Here is a 22,268-nt window from a genome sequence, read left to right on the forward strand (position 1 = left end):
TCTTCACAGCTATGCCATGATACTCTCTGGGTATAGAAGGCTGGTTGACCATCCCTTCCTTCATGTAACCAGTATTTAATAGTGCCTATTAGGAGCTCTGGTAGCATAGTGGCTAAGGCACTTGACTGCTAACCAGAAGGCTGGCGGTTCAAACCCACCAGCCACTCCTCGGAAGGAAGGTTGGGCAATCCTACTTCCATAGTGATACTGCCTCGGAAACCCAAGGAGGGGTCGCTATGAGTCGGGGCCGACTCGACGGCACATAACAACAACAACATTATGTGCTAGGTACTAGGGTCTCCGGGGAAATAAGACAGAGCTCACCTTCTGATAGAAGAGTGTGGCATAGTGGTTTGGAGTGCAGGCTCTGGAAACAGAGCATCTCGTTTTGAATCATGACTTTGACAATTTCTAGCTCTGTGATCTTGGCCAAGTCATTTCACCTCTCAGTTCCCTCAACTGTAAAATGGGGGTAATATGGCATCTGGGAATGGCTTCAAGATAACCCAGAGGTGGGGTGTAGAGGAAACATTGGCCATGGCCATGAGTTTGCTAATTGTTGAAGCTGGATGATGGCTAGTGGAGGATTCTTTGCAGTATGCACTCCACTTCTGTGCATGTTTGAAATTTTCCATGTTAAAAAGGTTAAAAATATATTTGAAGTGCAAGTAGAATATGACCTGCTTTGTTGTAAGGATTAAATGAGTTAATACATGTAATGTGCATAAAACTGCCTGGCACTCAGGAAGTTCTCACTAAACACAGGCTGTTAGTATTTGTTGGGGGGTGGAGGGAAGAGATATAATAAACACAAGACAAACTTCTATCTTGGTTCTTCCCTGAATTTCTTCACCCTGACCACTTCTGCGCCCACTAGACTGAACCCCCAGGGAGACACTGCTCCCCTTTGAAGCTTCTTGGGGTCATGGAAGAAAGGATTTCTGTATTAAGTCTTAATAAGGGAAGATGTTTCCTTATCTCACCAAACCATAGTGCACGAGGCACAAGAACCAGCACTCTTAGGGCAGCCTGCAAGGGTTTGGTGGTATCTCCATGTCTTCCTTGTTTTGGGTAACCAGATTTTCCTTGCCCTCAGGCAAGGATTGCTCTCCAGCCCAACATGTCCCTAGGGAAGGTTCTGGAGTAGGGTGTGACTAAGAGTTGTGTAGGACCAAGAGGACACAGAAAGGCCTGGCATTGACTTCAGGCCTTCCATGGGTCAGTAAGAGGGGTAGGAAGTGGGGAGTCTCTTTGGGGCTTCTCGACATCCTAAGCAGGGTTCTATCTGCTTCTACAGAGACAGGTGTACTGCACCGCCTGTGCACCAGTGAGGAAGTACAAGGTGAGGTCATAAGCCCCAGGCCCATCTCCTTGGGATAACTTGGGAGGGTCCTTGCTCTCTCCCATGGATTCTTCCCACCCTGACTCAGCCTCCTAAAGGAGAAGGACACATGCATCAATGGGTGGGTCCAAACCCCCATGGGGCTCAAGAGGCCTGGTTGGAGGGTAGGCCAAATAACTGATCGGTGATGGGAATGCAGCCTTGAAACCCTTGTCATCCCTGCCTCCTCCTTCCCAAAGACGCTGCCACCCATCAAGATCCAGCAGCGTTTCAACCAACCTGCCAGCTGGAACCTGCAGGTCCCAAAGGAGGAGACATCCTGGCCATGCCCTGAGCCGCCCCCACCAGGCATGCTCTGCCTGGGCCTCACTGCCCGTGCCCATGCCACCGACTACTTCCTGGCCAACTTCTTCTCAGAGTTTCCCTGCTACTTCTTGAACCGGTGAACTCTTAGGGAAGCAGGAGTCTCCTTCCTCCACTCTCCCGGCCCCTCCCCTGCTCTAGAACTGGAGCAGCTCAGACGTAGCCTTTGTTGAAAGGTTGGGGCAAGTGCAGAGGCAGTGGGACTCATCGGGAACTGTGGGCTCAAGACGCTTCATTACTGCTTAGGCCCTCACAAGAAGTAGGGTAAAGCAGCCAGAGTCCTCTGGGGAACCCACTTAGGTGTCCCTTCATTCCTTTCCTTTCCAACTTGGAGCCTCTGTAGGTCCTGCACTTCCTCTGAGCATTGGGCATGGTTCCTCCTGCAGTAGAATCACAGTTGGGTTAAGGCTGGGGATTGTCCCAAAGTCACCTATGTCCTCAAGCCCGGGCAGCCACTACCATTGCTTGTGCCCCCAACCTCAGCATGGTGGCTTGCCCAGGCCACTCAAAATGTCATGGCCTGTCCCAGGGAACTGCCAAAGAAGAAGCCCTCTGGGCAGGTGCCAGAGATTTCCGAGGAAGATTCCACCTACAATCGGCCCCCTGTCTCCAAGCAGGAGAAGCTGCTCCTGACTGACTGTCTCACCACCATCATCAGGTAACCACCCACCTCCTGGACCCTCACCCTAACCCTCCCATCTCTCCAGCTCATCCAGCTAATTCTGGGTTTATCCACAGACCCTGAAGTCCCAGCCCTTCTTTTTCTGAAACACAAACACACACACACACACACACACACACACATCTTTCTCAGAAGATCCCATCACTGGTGGCCCCAGACCCCCTGGATGGTACAGCTCTACTGGAGCTGGCTAGCAGTATCCCCAGAGTTGGTCCTAAATTCTGTCTGCCCCTTCCATGACTGGTAGATGAGGTTCAGAGTTCACTGTGTAACTCTGACCTTCTGGCTCCTCCTCCACCATATAATGTTCACCTCCAGGAAGCCATGGGACATAAAGATGAAGAAGGGTGGGAGGGGCAACCAAAGGCTCCCCTTCTTCACCTAGTACTTGCTTGTGGACACAGTAGACAGGAACTGCTCCTTGGAGAACCCTGCATCCAGGGTCCGAAAGGGTGCTTTGAGACCCCTCAAGAAGGACTTTCTCTTCCTTGCCACCCAGAGGTCTACTGGAGGATGAGAAGTTCCACGAGGCTGTGGATCAAAGTCTGGTAGAACAGGTGCCTTACTTCTGCCAGTTCTGGAATGAGAAGTCAGCCAAGTTCATCACCAGGAAGAGCAGCCTGCACTTAGTGCCAGTCCTATCTCCACCTTCCAAAAGCTGGGAGGAAGGGAAAGGCAAGGAGCAGGAGGAGTTTCAACCAAGGTTGAGGAAGAGGGAGTCTGGGGTCGAGGAGGAGCCAGAGGAAGAGGAAGAGGAAGAAGAGGAGGAGGAAGAAGAGGAGGAGGAAGAAAAGGAGGAGGAGATGGAGGAGAAAGAGGAGATGGGCAAGGAGGAGATGCAGGAGGAGGAGATGGAGGAAAAGAAAGATGACCTGGCCTGGATGGGAACGGAGCCTGTGCGGCAGACCAGGTCCCAAGAGTTGCTGCAGTGGCGGCAGCAGCTGAAGATCATGATGAAAGAGGAGCGGGAGCGGGATGAGAAAGAGGCCATCAGTCGGTGAGCAGCAGGGCCCAGTGAGGGTTGGGAGAGGGCTGTGTGCACGATGACCCAGGATGCAGTGGGTAAGCATCTCTTCCCAACTCAGTGTTCAGTGGAACCAGGTTGGGCTCACGGCCTTGGTGAGAATATTACAGAACGGGAAGCCTGAGCTTTTAGGTTTTGTGATATGTTTTTAAATTTTTTTCTCAAAGAGCTGGTTGTTAACCTTTTGCCAGCAAACCACTGCCAGCAGAGTGGTTAGCATCTGTTAAATGGGTTTCCACAGCCAGGAGAGGAGTATGGTGTCTTGTCCCATCTTCCCCCAGACCTGCTCTGTGGATGCTTTTTCTCCTTGTCCGGATTCCCACTCAGTCCCTTTTGCACCCTCACATGGCTCATTGCCTTTCCTTAACCTGGCCCCGGGAGCAGGATCGCCCGGATTCCAGTCCCACCACTTCTACCAGCAACTTGCCTCTTGGCCTCTCTTAGCCACACTTGGAGTATGTAAAGTTGAGACACAGACGCTCCGTAATGGCTGGGGCGAGAATGGTGAGAGAATCCAAGTAAAGCCCAGGGCGCGCTGTACTGCGCAGATGAGGCAAGGAGATGGGCGTGGACGGTGGCGGGACTGAAGCTGGTGCCCTGCGCCCCTCCGCCCGCAGGCTACCGGCCTTCGCTAACCTGCAGGAGGCGCTGCTGGAAAACATGATCCAGAACATCCTGGTGGAAGCGAGCCTCGGGGAGGTGGTGCTCACCTCGCGGCCGCGCGTCATCACCCTGCCGCCGCTCAGCATGCCCAGGTGGGGGCGCCCGCGCCAGGCGCAGCTCGGGCGGCAGGGAGGGCAGGATCCGTCCGCGGCCCGGTCCCGAGCCCTGCCTGGTGACTCCTCTCCTCCAGGACAGTGACCCAGGACCCTCTGCGGAGGACACTCCCGGTGCTGCAGCAGCCGGTGCAGGCGCTCCGCCCGGCCACTCAGCACCCCATCGACTCTTCGCGGCCGCGGAGGACCAGCCTCTTGGACCTGCCGCCCTAGCCCCGCCGACCCCTCCCAGTCACCAGCCCACTCAGTAAAGCATCTGGCCTTTTTTCGATACCGCCTTTGACTTTATTTCCCCTACGCGGAGGGAACTCGTGCGCGCGCTCTGAGCGGGATAGATGATGGAGACAGCCAGGATGGCCCGCAACGACCTCGCGCGGGTCGAGAGGTCTCGCCGCTAGCGGCCGGGCGCGGGGCCCCGACCGGCCGGTGGAGGGCGCTCGGGCCAGGGCTTGATTGGCCTTGGCCCCAGAGTGAACCGGCGGCCCACGAACTGGGCGCCAGGCTGGTCAGCGCGGCAGGTGGCTGCAAGGCGGGGCGGCCACCCCTACTTCTCCCGCCAGCCCCGAGGCTCGGCAGCCCCCGCGCCAGCCCTTTGGGCTCCCGGCTCTTTCAGCTGAGCGCTCGGGATGGGAGGGAAACCCAGGCACGTCCCGGAGGGCCAGGAACTAGGCGCTGGGGTGCGTGTCGAGGCCACCTCCAGACGGCAGGCCACTACCCCTACTAAGCGACTCCCGTGATGAAACCAATCACAGACCAAGGGCTGTCCCCCTTCCCTGGGGGACGCACCTCCTCGCTACCCCCGGCCCCCGCCCGGCAGCCTCGGCCCTCCGCTGCCCGGCTCCTCCCCCCGCCAGAGGCAGGTGGGTGGAAAAGTGACATCTGGTGTTGTTCCAGAGGCGCCCAGGTCTCTGGCACCCCCTCACACCCTCTCCCCCGCCAAGGCCTCGGAGAAGCTCGGGCCCCCGAGCGACGGGGGGGGGGGGGAGCTCCGCCCCCTCTGAGTCAATATTTGCCCTGAGCAAACGGGCGCCAGGACAGGTGTGAGTGTATGTGTGCGTGCGTCTAGGGGCGGGGGCTGGCGGGCCGTATAAGAGCGCGCCGAGCCCCGGCCTAGGCACCAGCTCCGGGGCGGGGACCCGGGACGCAGCCCAGCAGGGCCGGGCCGGGCGGAGGGGGCAGGGAAGCGGGTGCAGGGGGACGGGAGGGAGGGCCGGGCCGGGCGCGCACCTGTGGTGGCCGCGGCGGCCGCCGACGTGTCAACAGCGGATGCGCGCAGGTGAGGGCGGCGGCTAGCGGAGCGCCGGCGGCACTGCGCTCGGGGAAGACGAGGACCAGGCGATCAGAGGGCCACGGCCCGGCCCCGGGCCCTCCGCTCCCGCCCCGCGACGAGCCCCTCGCACAAACCGAACCTGAGCGTTTTGTTCGTTCGGCTCGCGTGAGGCAGGGGCGGCCTCTCAGCACCCGCCCCGGGGCCCAGCCGGATCGCCACGCAGGCACCTGCTGCCGCCGTCGCCGCCGCCGCCGCCGCCGCCAGACGGGTTGCAGAGGCCGGTGCGCCGCTCCCTGGGGAGATCCGGCTTCCATCCGGCCCCGCGCGGCCTGCCAGGCCCTGCCTCCCGGCTGCCGGGCCGATTCTGGGTAATCTGGGCCAGCAGGTTCCACTAGACAGCGGAGGGGGCTGTGGTGTGGAAGTCCAGGTTCTAGTCCGGCTCCGTCCCAGAGACTTCGGCGGCCGTGGGCAAGTCATTTCCCAGCCTCGCCTCAGTTTTGCATTTGCAAAACCCATTTGTGAGAGGTTGCTCTAGCCTCCCGCCAGAGCCAACTCAGCCCGCATATCCTAGTTACTGAGCGCCTAGCAATTTCTTGGGGCCCCTGACCTGGGAATATGGCTGACAGACTCAAATGGACAAGCATAGGGAAGGTACTCCTTGCCTGACCAGGCCCAGCAGTGCACGACTTCCCCGAAGCTGCCCATCCGCGTTTCAGTCAGCTGGGAGGGGGGGGTGGATCTCCGTGGCCCTGGATCATTAGCTCCAACCCAAGCCTGGAACACACCATCTCCCCTTTCCAGTTATCCAAAGTGCTAAAGTCTGAGGGAGGGGTGGGAGGGCAGAGATGGCCCGCACCCCCACCTCCTGCTTGGAGAGCCCAGAATTGATGGGCTCCACATGTGGCTTCCGGTCAGCCTGAGCCCCTAGCTGAATCTCTGCCCTGTGACTCCAGGTGTCTTCCGCCCCCCTCCCCACAATACCTGAGAGAGAGGCCAGTGGAAGGTGGGGAGTGGGGGCAGGCTTCTGGGACAGTGGTAAGGAGCTCTTGAGTAAGAGGAAGTGTCATGGGGAAGAGACAGCACCATCACACAGCCAGGCAGAGGTGCCCTCAGAGAGAGGGGAACCTGGAGGTGCTGCTCTCTCCCCTCCACCACCACCCGCAGGCCCCAGAGACTCTGCGGAGTGCTTGGCACAGAGAAAGAAGGGAGAGGGGGAGGGGTGAGATGGCTCGGACTGATGACAAACAGGGCTGGGAGGGTGGACTGCAGCTGGGCCGTGTGGAGCAGCCCTGAGGGAGGGGGAAACCTGTGGGCTGGGGTGCGGGAGCCCCAGCCTGGCTGACCAGCCCTTGCTCATTGTGGGGCTCTGAATGTTTTGCCTGTCATGGGTACGTCTTCCCTGTGTCTTTGAGTCTTTGAGGGCTTCCCATCTTCTCTTCCCATCAAGGACAAGGGCCAGAGCTCCCCTAGACCCTGGGGCAGCACAACCAAAAGGTCTCCCCAAGAATGACACCTTCCTCCACCACTGTCATACACAGAAAAATGTGGGCTGGGGTCTGCTCCAGCGACAGAGAGCCACTGCCCTTCCCCCAGGACCTGATTTCCTCCAGACCCGCACCTCTACCAACCCCCAAGGCCCGCATTTCCCGACCGTGACCAGGGATCTGGTCTCATCCAGGTCCCTCCTCCCCTGCCTGGCTTGGGCGGAGTCTCCAGGCGCCAGGCAGGCCTGCAGGTGCCGGGCTGGGGGGGTTCAGCAGCTGGTGTTCGAGGAGGTCCCCTCCCCCTCCTGCTCAAAGCCAGCGCCTGCTTCCTGTCATCTCTGTCAGCGCCCTGGGTGGGGGAGGGGACAGGTAGTGAAGGAAGAGGAAAATGGGATGGGGCAGTTGCAGGAGGAGTGTGGAAACTGCCTACAGAAATGGAGAGGGGAGAAGGATGAGAAAGAGAACAGAGAACGTGGGACGGATGGAAAGACAGACAGTGCAGCCTAGAGGGCTGTGAGAACCACAGGGGAACGGTTCAGAGCCCAGAGAGGCTGCAGAGGCCCAGACAGTGAGAGCCAGAGACAGAGACGAGAGAGGCAAAGTGACTGACAACCAGAGAGAAACTAGAGAATAGGGACAGACAGACAGACACACAGAGAGACTACGTGAGATAGCGATGTATACACTTCAGAGAGATGGAGGGATTTGAAGATGTGGGGAGAGACTGAGGCAACCAGAGGTGGCGGCACAGATGGTGGGGAAGGGGGGGCACTATGTGCAATCAGCCCCTGTCCCACTCCACATCAAGCCAGTTGCCTCTGAGTTGATTCTGACTCACAGTGACCCCATGTGTCTCAGAGTAGAACTGCTCCATGAGATTTTCATGGCTGGGCCCTTTCGGAAGAAAATCACCAGGCTTTTTTCTGAGGCATCTCAGGGTGGGTTCAAGCCACTAACTTTTCAGTTGGTAGCCCAGCGCTTGGCCATCTGCTCCACCCAGGCATAAAGAAGTTACCCCAAGAGAGGAGAAAGAAGTGGCTTCAAGGTAGAGTATACATGGGGCAGCGAGATCTGGAGGTGCAGGTGATACCCCTGTCTTGAGAGGCCCATCTTCCCCCATTAAAGGGCAAAAGATGAAGAGGGAAAAGACTGAGGCCTAGAATCCCCCTGCCCTAACCAGGGACTGAGGGCTGTGAACTGGAAAGGGCATGGCTCTGACTCCATCCCTCCCCCTTTCTCACCTGGCCCCGGCCAGACACATCAGCAGCTAGCACCTGCCCTGCCTCCATTCACTCTGCTGATTCCGGCCCAGCCTGGGGACTTCTGGGCTTGGAGGCTGCCCAGGGTCTGGGTTCGGGTGGGGGCACCTGGGAGTGGAGGCACTGGAAGGAGGGGCTCATACCCAAGTGCTAATCCCCATCCAGCCAACGCAGTCCGGGAGCCTGGCTGACCTTCTTGGAGATTAGTGTCCATGGTGACTGCGAAAACTCGCCCCCTCACTCTGCCTGAACCAGGCTGGGGGCGCGCAGAGGCTAGGGGGTGGTGAAACTTCCTGCAGGAGTCAGGGCTGGGAGGTCCATCAGGCTTAGCAGCCAATTTAGTTTACAGGTAGAAACTGAGGCCCCAAGATGGGGAGTGAGTGATCAGGGCCACACTTGGGGCCAGAGAAAGCACCGGACCCTAAAACAGCTCCAATCCCAAGGGTCTTTTCAGGAGAGGAGAGGCCGAAGCAGAAACAAAGGGAATTGGGATGCCCCTTGCTAACCCCCTCACCCTCACAAACTAAGATCATGGGCAGAGTGGCTTGAATGGAGTAAGGCCCGAAGAGGCCCATTCTGAGTGCTAGGCCAGGTATGGAAAGCGGATGCAGGGGCCATACCTGCTATCTTGACAACTCCTCCATGAGGTCCAGCCCCAGGTAGGGAGCAAGAGACAAACATGCCACAAAGTCAGTTATAACCACAACCACCATAGCACTAACAGCTAATATTCATCGGGTCCACACTACAAGCCAGTTCTGTGCTTTACATGCATTTAAATCTCCCGGCAGCTCTTATCATCATTACCATCTTCTTCGCCATCATTATTCCCACTTTACAAAGGGGAAAACTGAGGAGTACATGTTCATACAACTTATAAGCAGGGAAACTTAGATTAGTGGTGCTGTGGTTAAGGCATTGGGCTGATAACCAAAAGGTAGGTGGTTTGAACCTACCAGTTACTCCATGGAACGAAGATGCGGCAATCTACTTCCAAAAAGATTTATAGTCTTGGAGACCCAGTGGGGGTCGTCATGACTCAGAATCGGGTTTTTTAGTGTAGCTCCAGAGCCCACACTTTAACCCCTTGGTGATGATGATTGGATAATGGAGACAAGGCCCTTCGAGGTGACTGTGGGCTGGGTATGAGCATGTGTCAGTGCACAAGTGCATGACTCCAACGTCCAGCACAGTACATGGGACAGGATCCATCTCATCAAATGCTTAGGTAATAAGCAAATGAACAAATGTCTGCCTGTGAGTGAGTGTGACTCTTGTGTCTCTTGAGATGACTGTGACTGTTCACATGGGATGCGTGAGGGATGGCACTCAGGTGCCTGTATCTGGCTCTGTCTCCATCTGACCTTGAAGTGCTGCCCTGTGTGAGGCCCCTGGCTCTGTGTCTGAGTGAGTGGGTGGTGGGGAAAGCCACGTCCCATATCCCTGGATAGGGGCCAGTTTTCCAACCCCACTGAAGAGCAACAGAGAGGGGCTCTGTTGATACTGAGAGAGAACAATGGGTCTGTGTAGATGGGGCTCCTGGCCCCCTCAGATCTCACGGTTTGGGGCCTGCCAGAGCTAGGCTGGTCTCTGCACCCACGTTATCTCTGTCTCCTGGGAGACCAGACCTGCACAGCCCCAGGGAAGGTCCTCATCTGCCTGTTCCTGACTCCAGACCTAGATGGGGGCAGGGAGCAGAGGAGCAGCCCTGGAAGGGAGGGGCCAGTGATGGTGCCAGGAATGGGGCGCTGAGGTGGGGTGGAGGAGGGCACCATTCACAGAATTTGCATCTCTAGTCACCAAAGCCCTGAATGATTTCCCAGTGAAATGAGGGGTGAGGGGTGGAGGCAGGTGGACTTGAGGGGAGGACATGAGTCCCTCTAAGTGGACTCCCCTTACTGAGAAGCAGTGCTGTTCTCAAGATGGGACTCCATATGAGGGAACCTGGGAGTTCTCAAGGCCTTCATCTGGGATGGAGACCTGGGTGGGGAGCTCAGGGTTGGGCTTGAGAGTTTTTTTGTGGGACCTATGTGTCCCCATATGGGATGGGTGGAATCTGAGGGGACTCAGGACTGAGTCTGAGGACATTTCTGTGGGATCTTATGGCACCTGTCTGTGATGGGCATTTTGGTGGAATCTGTGAGGGGAACACTGAGGATTTCTCTCAGGTGCCAAAGATCCATGTATGAGATGGAAGCCTGGCTGCAGCTGAGTCAGGGGAAGGTTCTTAGAAGGTGATGAGGACTCCATGTGATGGTAAGGTCTCTTTGAGGTTTGGGTCTGGACACTGTTTTTTTGCCTACCTAACTCCCTCCTCCACACCCAGGGGCTGAGCTGTGGGTGTGGAGGGGGTAGAGGTGAGGGTGCTGAGCTGGCAAACAAAGCCACCTGCGCATCCCTCCTTCAGGAAGCTTCGAGCACAACTGATCCAGGAAAACAAACAGGAACAGCTGCTGGGGGCTGGGAGAGGCTAGAGGGGACTGGGGGGAGGCTGGGGGCCAGCACCGGATCAATGGGGTGGGGAGAGGAGGGGACTAGAAGGGGGTCCACAGAGGGGCAGCACACCAGGCAGGGCCTCAAGAGCCCTTTCTTTGACCTTTCCCTTTCTCAGTGACGGTAAGGCCCAATGCCAGGGAGGGGTCTTCAGGGATGTGGGGACCCTGAGGAAACAGGTCTTCTGGGCAAGTGACTAGTGGCAGGCTGGGTGAGTTATGCCTACTTCTGAGAGAGTTGGTGGCAAACAGCTACAACTAAAAGACTTGGAATGACCAGGTGGGGATGGTGGAACCCACAGGTGGTCCTCCCCAGGAGGAAACTGAGGTGCAGAGAAGGGGAGAGGCTGTCCAGTGAGTGCCACACAGCTACTTAATGCAGAGCCAAGATCAGCGCCTTCGACTGGAAGAGGAATGGTGGCTCTTCTCACACAGGGTTTCCACTCTGAATCCCTGTGGACCCCTAATTCTAACCTAGAGCTCCGCTGTTCTGCACAACACCCCCCAACCCTTGAAAATACACACACCTTCCTGTGGACCGCATCCTGTGATCAAATCTGTACTGGAAACCGTCCCCGTGCCTCCCAGGCAGGGTTCTGACTTGAGACAGGCCCAGACCCCAGCCCGGAGCAAACACAACGTTCAGTCTGTGATAGACGCTCTGACACCCTTCCGAGTAACACACAGCGCCCGCCTCAAGGCCCAGCGCAGAGGCACAGCCAGACCACTCTCCAGCAGGGTCCGCGGCCCCTCCCGACCTCAATCTCCCATCAGTTCTCTGTGTACCCCGCCCCTGCCGCGCCAGCTTTCCGTCCAGCGCGGCTCTCTAGCGCCTCCTAGTGGCAATACCCAAAATTGCTAAGAGGAGTAAAAAGCTCCATTCCTCTCTCCCATCCCTTCCGGCTGCCGTAGCTCGAACTTGTGAAACTGAGGGCAAGGAAAGGGCCAGGACACCAGAGTTCCAGGGCTGGCTCTCACCTCCTGTGTAATTTGGATTCTCCTCTTGTGACATATGGGGAAATTATACCCCATTTGTGTTTGTTCAACCCCTCCCTAGGGTAGGGAGTCATGGGCCTGTTCCCACCCCCAATCGTGTCTGGTTGTGGCTGTCCCTGCTTTGTCCCACATGCTACCGACCTGGACTTTCCCCCTACCTCACGGCCCAGTTCTAGGAGCTGTACTCTAGCACTCACCTTCACACAGGTGAACCTCAACAGCAATTCCTCACCAGTGAAAGAGAGGCTGAGGGCAGTCCCAGCTGCCTTTGGTGCTGTTCTCAGCACTTCAGAACTTTGGGGGCGGGAAGATTGGTAAGATGGGTAAATCATTACCCCCGTCCCATCAGAGAAATTTCTCTACAGCCACCTTCCCCCAGACATTGGGCCCACACCTGGCCGCCGTGTTCACTCATTCATTCCAGAAGTTTTATTGAGTGTCTATTACATGTTCAGCCCCGCTCTCGATTTGATAACAGCTGAGAACAAGACAGACACATTCCTGTCCCCTTGAATGGAGTTTACACTCTAGTAACAGAGGCACTCAACACACCCATCAGTGAACGATGACAAAGACAAGTTTGTTGTTGTTGTTGTTATGTGCCCGTCAAGTTGGACCCCACTCATAGCGACCCCTCCTTGGGTTTCCGAGGCAGTATCACTACGGAAGTAGATTGCCCCATTTTCCTTCCAAGGAATGGCTGGTGGGTTTGAACCATCAGCCTTCTGGTTAGCAGTCAAGTGCCTTTAGGACAACTTTACAGAGAGGTAAACACTGTAAAGTCAAGTGCCTTTAAGACAACTTTATAGAGAGGTAAACACTGTAAAGAAGACAGGTGATGTGATGGAGAGCCTCCCCAGAGAGGTGACAAAGAAGGGGCCAGCCACATAAGGGCAAGGATCCTGTGACTAAGACATTCCAGGTAAAGGAAATGCAAGGACAGCAAGTGCAAAGGCCCTGAGTGGGAATGAGAGAAAGGAGAGAAGGCCGGCATGGCGTAGGGAGGTTTCCGTGAGCTGGCTGTGGCTGCATCTGGCCTGTCTGAGCATTTTGTTGCTGGAGGTCGAATGCTGTGGTGATGAGAGTTCTGCACTGAAGTTGGAAGGTCTGAGTTCTAGTCTTGCTCTGACACTGTAAGCTTGGACAAGGCCTTCCCTCCTTGAGCCTCAGTTTCTCCTTCTATACATGCAAACCAACCTGCCAGGCTGTTGTGTCTATAAAGTAGATAAATAGTACCACCGACAGTATTGGTTCCCTTTGCACTTGCCCCTCACGCCTCACCTGACATCCCTGATTAGACGCCTCTGTGTTCCTTTGACAGTACAATGGCTAGTACATTCTCCAGCCAGTAGTCAGGAAATGTCCTCCCTGGAGCTTCTTTTTGGGCCTCAAACCTTTTCCCTGCCTTTTTCCCTCTCCGGCTCCCTGCCCTTCTCCCACTATATTTGGCACTGGGAGTGGGGGAGGGTGAGAGCCTTAGAGGGAGCCCTGGAGATGCAGTGGTCAAGCTTTTGGCTGCTAACCAAAAGGCACTTCATATCCACCTACCTGAGGGAGAAAGGTGTGGCAGTCTGCTTGCAAAGGGATCTACAGCCTTGAAAACCCTATGGGGGCAGTTCCATTCTGTTCTACAGGGTCGCTGTAAGTCGAAATCCACTCCACCACAACCGGTTTGGGTTTCATTAATTAATTATATTTTTTAAGAGCCTGGGACCTTCAGGCAAACAGAAGTTTACATATCAGCTGGGCCGTCTAGGCTTCTGCTTGTCGTCTGTGAGCTCTGGTAGCATAGTGCCTAAGGCATTTGGCTGCTAACCAGAAAGTTGGTGGTTCAAACCCCACCAGCCACTCTGCTGATGGAAGCCTGGGCAATTCACTTCCATAAAGATTTACTGCCTCAAAAACCCAAAAGGGGGTCGCTATGAGTTGGAATGGACTGGATGGCAGTGAGTTTTTTTTTTTTTTTTTTGGTAACAGTCACCTGGCAGGCTTGAGAATTACATCAGACCATGTATTTGAAGGGAGCTCTGGTAGCATAATGCCTAAGGCACTTGACTGCTAACTAGAGGGCTGGCGGTTCAACCCCACCAGCCACTCCTCCCAAGGTAGATGGGGCAATCTACTTCCGTATGCCTTGGCAACCCGACCCAACTATGAGTCAGGGCCGACTGGACGGCACATAACAAATGTATTTGATAGCGTGGAACAGAGAACCTGGTCTGTAGGAGGCACTCAGTAATCAGCGGCTGGCTCTCAGGAGCTGATGGGGCTGGAACCTCCCGGCTCCGGAGCTGGGGTGAGGAGGGGCCTGGGCCTGGATACCGACGGCTGGGGCAGACCTATGGTTGAAACTTCCTACCTAGTTAGCTTAGCAAGCTACTGTCTTGATTACTGTTATTCCTAAGCGTTTTGAAACGCTGCGCCCCCTTGTTCCCTGCGCTCAGCGCCGCCTCGCGGCGAGTCCTGGTCACCACCCCCTCCTGGCCACCGCCCCCCGACACCGTCACCTGGGCCAGAGAAATCTCTCCGAGAGCAGTGCAGGCTCTGGAAACTCACCCTTGGGAGGAAAGGGGCCATGGTGGCCGGATCCCCCAGAGCAAAGAGGATTGAGGGGCGGGCGGAGAGTCTACCAAGTGCCTCATCTCCCGTCACCCTAGTGTTGCCCAGAAGAGAGGCCTCGACCTGGGGCTGAAGGCGTGGGATTTAGGTGCCGGGAAGAACTTCGCGCCTCCAGGCAGGAGCGCGCAGTCTTAGCTGGGGCCAAGTGCCTCCGTCAGCGAAGCCATAGAGGGCCAAAGGGGGTGCGCTCTGCCCCGAGACCGGCTGCGCCCTGCTTGGCACAGGCCCGAAAGAAAGAAAGCACGGAGTCAGCCTGGGCTGCGGCGGGCGCGGCTTCCGCGCCTCAGCACTTTCCATTGTGGTCCCGGCCCGGCCCCGGCTCCGGGGACCGGGCACTGAGAGCAGCCTGTCCGCTGACTCAGCCGCCCCTACCCCAGCGGAGAGGGTGGGGCGGGGGCCAGCTCTGTGTATAAAGCTCCTCGCGGCCTGCGGGCGCGCAGCCTCTCCATCTCCGGTCTACACTGCGGTCACCACTCGGTGACTGCCTGGTGCCTGGTGCCGGGAGAGCCGCCGCTCGCAGCCCGCTCCAAGTCGAGTCCCCGCGACTCCAGCTCCCCCCGGGTTGGGCGATCCGGGCCAAGGAGGAGGCCCACGTGGCGCTGAGCGCGGGGTCCCGCCCCTCCTGCCCGCAGCAACATGGGCCCCGCGTCCGCCTGCCTCACGCTCTGGGACGGCGAGAACTTCCAGGGCCGCTGCTGCCGGCTGCTGAGCGACTGCGCCGATGTCGGCGAGCGCAGCGGCCTGAGCAGGGTGCGCTCGGTCAAGGTGGAAAGTGGCGCGTGAGTGGTCGGTCCCCTGGCCGCGGGTGGGATGCAGGGGGTGGGAAGCCACCAGACTCCCCAGCCCCAAGCCCTCCTGCCCACCGACACCGTGTCGTTGACCTTAAACCCACCAACATGGCAAACCCCATGGCCTCTTTAAGGCTCCCCTCGGCCCCCCGCAAAGCAAACCACAGGAAGCGGGTGTGTCCTCGCGTTAGCTACAGGCGTGAAGGCGAAGTGCCCCTGGCAGAGCTCCATGTGGAAGGCAACAACCTCAGAGCGGTTTCCAGTGTAGCCACAGCCTCCCTGGTTTTTCTCTGTGCGCTTAGATGACCCTGGGCTTCATTTAACAAAAATAAGCCGAGCTCCTTCCGCCAGCCACGCCCTAGTCTTGTAGAGCCTAGCTTGGGGCCGCCGCCGGGAGAATTGAGGCCCGGTTGCTGCTTCCGGAGGTAGGGAGGCCCTGCAGTCCTTGAGGCGTTTGGTTAGTTGAACTTGGGACTTGAAAACTGCTTCCGACCTGAGGCCCTGAGCTGAAAGCCGGGCCCCTCAGACCTCGGATAGCAGCAGGGTTGTGTCTTCACCCTCCAGATGGGCTGGATCTGCCATGTGGTGGGTATGACAAGCGGAAGGACCTGGGGTTGAGACAAAGATCGTGTGTCTGGGCCTCTACAATCACAGCAAGCAAGGGAGAGGGGAGGAAAGACTGAGTCTGAGGCGGGTGCCTCCTAGATTCTCTTTTCCTTCCCCAGCTGGGTGGGCTTCGCGTACCCAGACTTCCAGGGGCAGCAGTTCATCTTGGAGAAGGGTGACTATCCCTGCTGGAGTGCCTGGAGCGGCAGCAGCAGCCTCCACAGCGACCAGCTGCTGTCCTTCCGGCCGGTGCTCTGTGCGGTGAGCATGTCTGCTCTCCCTGCTCTTTCACCTGCTAGCTCCAGGCCCTGGTCTCACCCCGGCATGGGAAGGCCGCCCACCCCCTGCATGGAGTGTGCACACAGCTTCTGTTGGGAGGCAGTGGCCTCACAGCTCAGAACTAGAGGGGACTCTGAAGGTTGGGATGGTGGGCATAGCAGTGGCAGCCGGAAATCAGCACTGCGGACAGCGCTGAGACCAAGCCTGTCTTCAAGGCTGCATGGGCCCCTCCTTTCTATCTTGTCTTCCACATGTGGGTGCCTCTGTCCTCAGCTAGCCCTGTGAGGTCGGAGTGGCTGTTGTTAGCCTAATAAAAAGGTGTGGAAATGGGGCTCAGAGGGGTTGCCCAGAATCACAGTGGTTTAACATGGAGATGGGACTAGACAGACCAGGGATCGAGGTTGAGAAGAGGATGGGTCTCAGTGTGTGGGAGTGGGGGGTAGGGGTCAGTGTTGATAATGAATCAATACACTGGAGAGGAGGCTTGCACGTCTCAGTTGTGCTGACCTAGGTAAAATACTGGTGAGGTCTGGGCCTTCCAGGTGGGGGGCAGAGAGCAGGTGATGACGCAGTCCAGTTTCTCCATTCCAGGAGGCTGAGAAACCCTGCAGGGCCTGGGGTTGCAGAAGCCAAGACCCAATGCTGATGCCCTGGCCTGTCTGTTCTGACCCTGCCATCCAGTCCCCTTTGGCTGGGCCCTGCCTGTGAGAGGCGGGTCCAGAGTGCTGGGCAGAGGGATTAGCTAGTCAGTGGGGCCATTAGGAGATCTGTCTTGGTTAATGGGCTAGATTCTCTGAGGACTGCTTGTTTTCCCCCTATAAAACAGATGTCCTCCATCTTCAACCTGGAAGGGCCTCTGGGAACCCCTCAGTCTCAGCACCTCCACCCAAAGCCATAGGAGGGGCCAGATGAGGAACCTCTGAGCATTTATTTCAGCTTGCCAGGGAGCAGAATGAAGCCAGGGAGCATTTGTGGGGCCTAAGTGGCTGCACAGCTTGTGTTGCGCAGTGGGTTGGGGAAGTGGGGCTGAAGGTGAGGCCATCCCCACCCCTTGGGGAGTCCTGACCCTCTCTCACCTTCCTGTGCTTCAGAACCACAGTGACAGCCGTGTGACACTGTTTGAGGGAGAGAACTTCCAGGGCAGCAGGTTTGAACTCAGTGATGACTACCCATCTCTGTCTGCCATGGGCTGGGCCAGCAAAGACGTGGGCTCCCTCAAAGTCAGTTCTGGAGCGTGAGTCCTGGGAATGGAACAAGGGATATGGGAAGAAAAAGGAGGTTATGGGGATGAGGGAGGTGGGTGAGAAAGGATGATGGGAGGGAAGGAGACATGGGGGACTTGGAGGCAAGTGGGGAAGTGAGAGGATGGAGACTAGGAGGGAAGGAGAAGAGAAAGGACAGGAGAATGAAGCCAGAGTGGGGGCCAGAGGAAGGGCTTGGGGATGAGTGAGGCAATGGGAGGTGGGGACAGGAGACAGATAAAGAATGTGGTAGGCCCCAGCACCAACGACAAAGCTCAAAAAGACAGAAAATAACAAATGCTGGCGAGGATGTGGAGAGATTGGGACTCTCATACACTGGTGGTGGGACTGTAAAGCTGGAATTAGAAATACCATTTGACCTAGCAATCCCATTACTAGGTATATATCCTAAAGAACTGAGAGCCAGGACAAGAACAGGTATATGCACACCCATGTTCATTGCAGCACTATTTACAATAGCAATAAGATGGAAACAACCTAGGTGCCCATCAACATAAGAATGGATAACCAAACTATAATACATACACACAAGGGAATACTATGCAACACTAAAGAATAATGTAGAATGTGCAAAACACTGCATAACATGGATGAACTTGGAGGACATTACGCTGAATGAAATAAATCAATCACAGAAGAACAAATATAGTATGAGTTCATTATTGTAAAAAGTTAAGGAAAGGTTTATATATGGAAGGAAACTTTCTTTGTTGGTTACCGGGGGGAGGGGGCGGGGAAGGGAACACTACCAAAAAAAAAAATGCATTGACCCATGTCACTTTATTTTTGTATATTTCACTGTACATAAATTATATTTCAATGAAATGTAGTTTTAAAAAAAGTTTTTTAAAAAAAGAAAGAAAGAAAGAAAAGAAGAGGGTGATAGGAAGACTGGGAGCCTTAGGCAAGGCAGGGAGAGCTCCAGACTCCAGACCCAGAAAGCTGAAGCAACTGTATTGGAGCTGGGGGTAGGGAGGTGAGAAAGGGGAGCACTAATGGAGGACTTAAGTGGAGGTGGGGGATGCCAAGGCAGGGAAGGACTTACTGACCATTCTTGTGCCCTCACTGGCCTAGGTGGGTGGCCTATCAGTACCCAGGCTACCGGGGCTACCAGTATGTCTTGGAGCGGGACCGGCACAGCGGGGAGTTCCGGGCCTACAGCATGTTTGGCACTCAGGCCCACACCGGGCAGCTGCAGTCCATTCGAAGAGTCCAACATTAGGCTCTGTGGCCCCAGACACCTCTGCTGAGGACTCAATAAAGCCTCCTGAATCTGCCTGCCCCTCTTGCCTCCTCCTTGATGCCTCCTTCCTTTGTAATCCCCATCCTCATCCCTGCCAATTCTCCCCTCCCCTCAAGACTCCAGGATCCTTGACAATGGAGCATAAACTGGCTTAACATGTATAGAAGCAGCCTCTGATGGGCTGAGAGGAAGCCACTGGTAAGAATCTTGGGAATCCTTTAAATACAATCAGTCCCACAGCTCTCCTTGGTAATGACCCCTCAGCTTGGGCCAGGAGTACAGCTATCCCAGATGGCACCTTTGCCATCCTCTGGGTGGGGCGGACACAGCCCTGCAGCAGGGGTTTGAACTCCACACACACACCCTGCACCGTGTACTGGTGTGCAGGGCAGAGCTTCCCTAACTTTTTGTAGAGGCTCTGTTGGGTTCCTCTCTAACCCCCAGAACACTGTCAGCCTTTATTTTCATCCTAGTTCCCCAATGAGCCAAGGGAAGCCTGCATCTCTTTCAATAGTCCTCTTTCCTTGAGTGCTGCCTTCATAGGATCTCTGCCTTTAAAGAGGAACAGGTGTGAGGGGAGGAGCAAGTGGGAAGTCCCATTGCCTCCCAGGGCCTTGTAAGGGGGAGACTTTCTCTCTGTTAGCCCAGACTCTAGACCATTTATCTGGATAATAATAGTCCCTTACATGGTACTAAACTACAGAATTTAAATTAAAAAAAAAAATTTCATAACCCCCTCTCAGCTGATCCAAACAACCCTCTATTCACTCCTCTTTTCCCTCCCCATATTGAGAGGACTGGTGAGGCAGAGAGACCACCCCTCAGCAACTCAACCAGTGAGCATGGCTTTTGGTGCATGTGGGGCTGAGTGTAGTAGCCACCATCAGAGTCTCCAGTGGGTTTCTTCTCAGCCCTCTCTTTGGCCCAGTGAATGACACCTCCATGTTCACATAAGAGTCTCCCAAGATCCCTCGGGCCCCCTTATACTGTCCTTCAGGGGTGCATTAATTTTCAAGTCCCCCATAGTGGACCTATCAACAGGAACGAGTGGCCCCATCACCGCCCCAATAAGGGGAGGCAGGTTGGGTTAGAGAACAGTCAGACTTGTGCCTGGACATCTCTAGGGGCCAGTTATAAAGTCAAGTATCTACTTTCTTGAAAAGAGCCCTGACCAAAGCCAGAACACCTGGGGCCCAATCACATGGCATCCCTGAGCCACAATTCCTTCACCTCTAAAATATGACTATTTAGTGCTGCCGTGGTGGACACACACTGTCTTTGTGATGATTTGGTGAGAAATCCCTGGAAATGCTTGCTGGTGTTATGGAAAAGCATTGAGGCAGCCAGTGTAGGACCCTCCTTCCCTGCCTTCTCCCACGGATTGGTGGGCAGAGGGATGGAGCTCTAGGCAGGTTATGGATTCTGCTTGACACCAGGACAGACTCTACAGTCCATGTGCCTGTTGCATTTGATCCCTCTAACACCTGTCATTCTTCATCCATCTCACCAATGAAGAAACTGGGACTCAGAGAGGGAGACATCTTGATAAGATCATCCAATTAAGTGGTGATGAAGTCAAGACTTGAACACAGTGCTCCTGACCCCAAATCCGGAATAAGTGGAGGCTAAAAGCCACAGAGAGGAGCCTGGAAACTTTGTGGGCTCCAGAGGAATCTGGAGCTCCCAGCTGGTCACAGGCTCCTACCTGTCATCCTCTTGGGGGATGGTAACAGTAACAGCATTGTTCTTAGGTGCCATCAAGTTGTTTCCGACTCATAGTGACCCTTCCCAGCTCTGTGCCTCCTCACAAGCGTTGCTCTGTTTGAGCCCATTGTTGAGGGTCTGATAACATGTCCAAAGTACGTGAGATGAAGTCTCACCTCCTCACCTTCCAAGGAGCATCCTGGCTGTGCTTTTTCCAACAAAAACTTGTTCTTTTGTCTGGACGTCCATGCTGTCTTCAACATTGTTTGCCAACACCCTAATTCAAAGGCATGGATTCTTCTCCAATTTTCCTTATCCATTCTCCAGCTTTCCTATACATCTGAGGTGTTTGAAAATACCATGGCTTGGGGCAGGTGCACCTCAGTCATTACAATGACATCTTTGCCCTTTGACACTTTTAAACAGTCTTTTTCAGCAGATTTGCTGTAATATGCCGATTGATTTCTTGACCGCTGCCTCCATGAGCATTGACTGTGGATCCAAGTAAAATGAAATCCTTAACAAATTCAGTATTTTCTCTGTTAATCATAATGCTGCTTATTGGTCCAGTTGTGAAGATTCTTGTTTTCTTTATGTTGAGGTGTAATCTGTACTGAAAGCTGTAATCTTTGATCTTCGTCAGTGAGTACTTCTTGTCCTCTTCATTTTCAGCGAGGAAGGCTGTGTCAGCTGCATATCCCTGGTTCTTAATGAGTTTTCCTCCCATCCTTCTTCATATAGTCCAGCTCCTCAGATTATCTGCTCACCACACAGACTAAGTATGTGCAGTGTCCCCTTGTTCTGTTTGAATAACTCCCTCTTGGTCTATGCACAGGTTCTGCATGGGCACAATTAAGTATTCTAGAATTCCGATTCTTTGCAATGTTGTTTATAATTGGTTATGATCCATAGAGTTGAATGCCATTACATAGTCAGTAAAACACAGGTAAACATCTTTTGGGATTCACTGCTTTCAGCCAAGATCTGTCTGACATCAGCAATGATATCCCTTGTTCCATGTCCTCTTCTGAATCTGGCTTGAATTTCTGGCAGTTTCCTGTTGATATACTGCTGCAGCTGTTTTTGAAATATCGTCAGCAAAATTCTATTTTCATGTGATATTAATGATACTGTTTAATAATTTCCACATTTTTTTGGATCACTTTCCTTTGGAATGAGCACAGATATGGATCTCTTGCAGTCAGTTGGCCAGGTAGCTGCTGTCTTCCAAATTTCTTGGCATAGAGGAGTAAACACTTCCAGCCTTGCATTCATTTGTTGAAACATCTCAATTGGCATTTCCTCAATTCCTAGAGCCTTGTTTTTCTACAGTGCCTTCAGTGTAGCTTAGACTTCTTCCTTCAACACTATCATATTTTTGATCATATGCTACCTCTTGAAATTTTTGAATGTTCATTTTGGTATAGTGACTCTGCATTCCTTTCATCTTTTTTTTTTTTTTTTTTTTGATGCTTTCTATGTTGTTCAATAGGAGCTCTGGTAGCATAGTGCCTAAGGCACTTGACTGCTAACCAGAAGGCTGGAGGTTCAAACCCACTAGGCACTCCTAGGAAGGAAGGTTGGGCAATCTACTTCTGTAGTGATACTGCCTCAGAAACCCAAGGAGGGGTCACCATGAGTCAGATCCCACTCCACAGCAGTGAGGTTTTTTTTTTTGTTGTTTGTTTGTTTATTAACCTCATAATCCTATATGATATGTACTATGATCCCCATTTACAAATGATAAAACTAAAGTACAGAGGTTAGGTAACTTCCCTCAGAATCATACAACTAGGGAAATAGGGGAGCTAGGAGTTGAGCCCAGAACCCAGACAAACTGGCTTCAGGCTATATCCCCACTACTTGCTTTGGGGAACAGGCAGATAGGCAAAGGAGCTCTGTATCCATCCGCGACTGGGCTGCCCTCCAGCAGGTGCTGCAGCTGCAGGGAAGAATCAGCAAGATGGCTTCCGGATCCGGTGTGTGACCCGGAGCAGGGCCCTCCTCCTCTCTGGGTCTCAATTTCCTGTACAAGGAGGGCTTAGCGGCAGCCCATCCCTTAGGCCCTTGGATCTTCCA

The 22,268-nt window shown here is 54.7% G+C and overlaps 2 protein-coding genes across 2 annotated transcripts in view; both read left to right on the forward strand.

Annotated features, from left to right (window-relative positions):
- CFAP65 (cilia and flagella associated protein 65) overlaps positions 1 to 4,400 on the forward strand; it is a 50,150-nt gene extending 45,750 nt beyond the window's left edge. Inside the window, exons 28-33 of the mRNA XM_007935712.1 lie at positions 1,298 to 1,342; positions 1,582 to 1,784; positions 2,235 to 2,363; positions 2,887 to 3,384; positions 4,029 to 4,166; positions 4,265 to 4,400. Of these exons, the coding sequence (XP_007933903.1) occupies positions 1,298 to 1,342; positions 1,582 to 1,784; positions 2,235 to 2,363; positions 2,887 to 3,384; positions 4,029 to 4,166; positions 4,265 to 4,400 (1,149 nt within the window). The remainder of the gene's footprint in view (positions 1 to 1,297; positions 1,343 to 1,581; positions 1,785 to 2,234; positions 2,364 to 2,886; positions 3,385 to 4,028; positions 4,167 to 4,264) is intronic.
- A 10,543-nt stretch (positions 4,401 to 14,943) lies between these two features.
- On the forward strand, positions 14,944 to 18,464 carry CRYBA2 (crystallin beta A2). Its single transcript, XM_007935724.2, has 4 exons — positions 14,944 to 15,086; positions 15,821 to 15,962; positions 17,072 to 17,214; positions 18,317 to 18,464. The coding sequence occupies exons 1-4, from the start codon at positions 14,944 to 14,946 to the stop codon at positions 18,462 to 18,464; spliced, it is 576 nt and encodes a 191-aa protein (XP_007933915.1).
- Positions 18,465 to 22,268: the final 3,804 nt, after the last annotated feature.

The sequence above is a fragment of the Orycteropus afer genome, unplaced genomic scaffold (assembly GCF_000298275.1).
Source record: "Orycteropus afer afer isolate SDZICR_OR568_19922 unplaced genomic scaffold, OryAfe1.0 scaffold00002, whole genome shotgun sequence".
Taxonomy (NCBI): Eukaryota; Metazoa; Chordata; class Mammalia; order Tubulidentata; family Orycteropodidae; genus Orycteropus; species Orycteropus afer.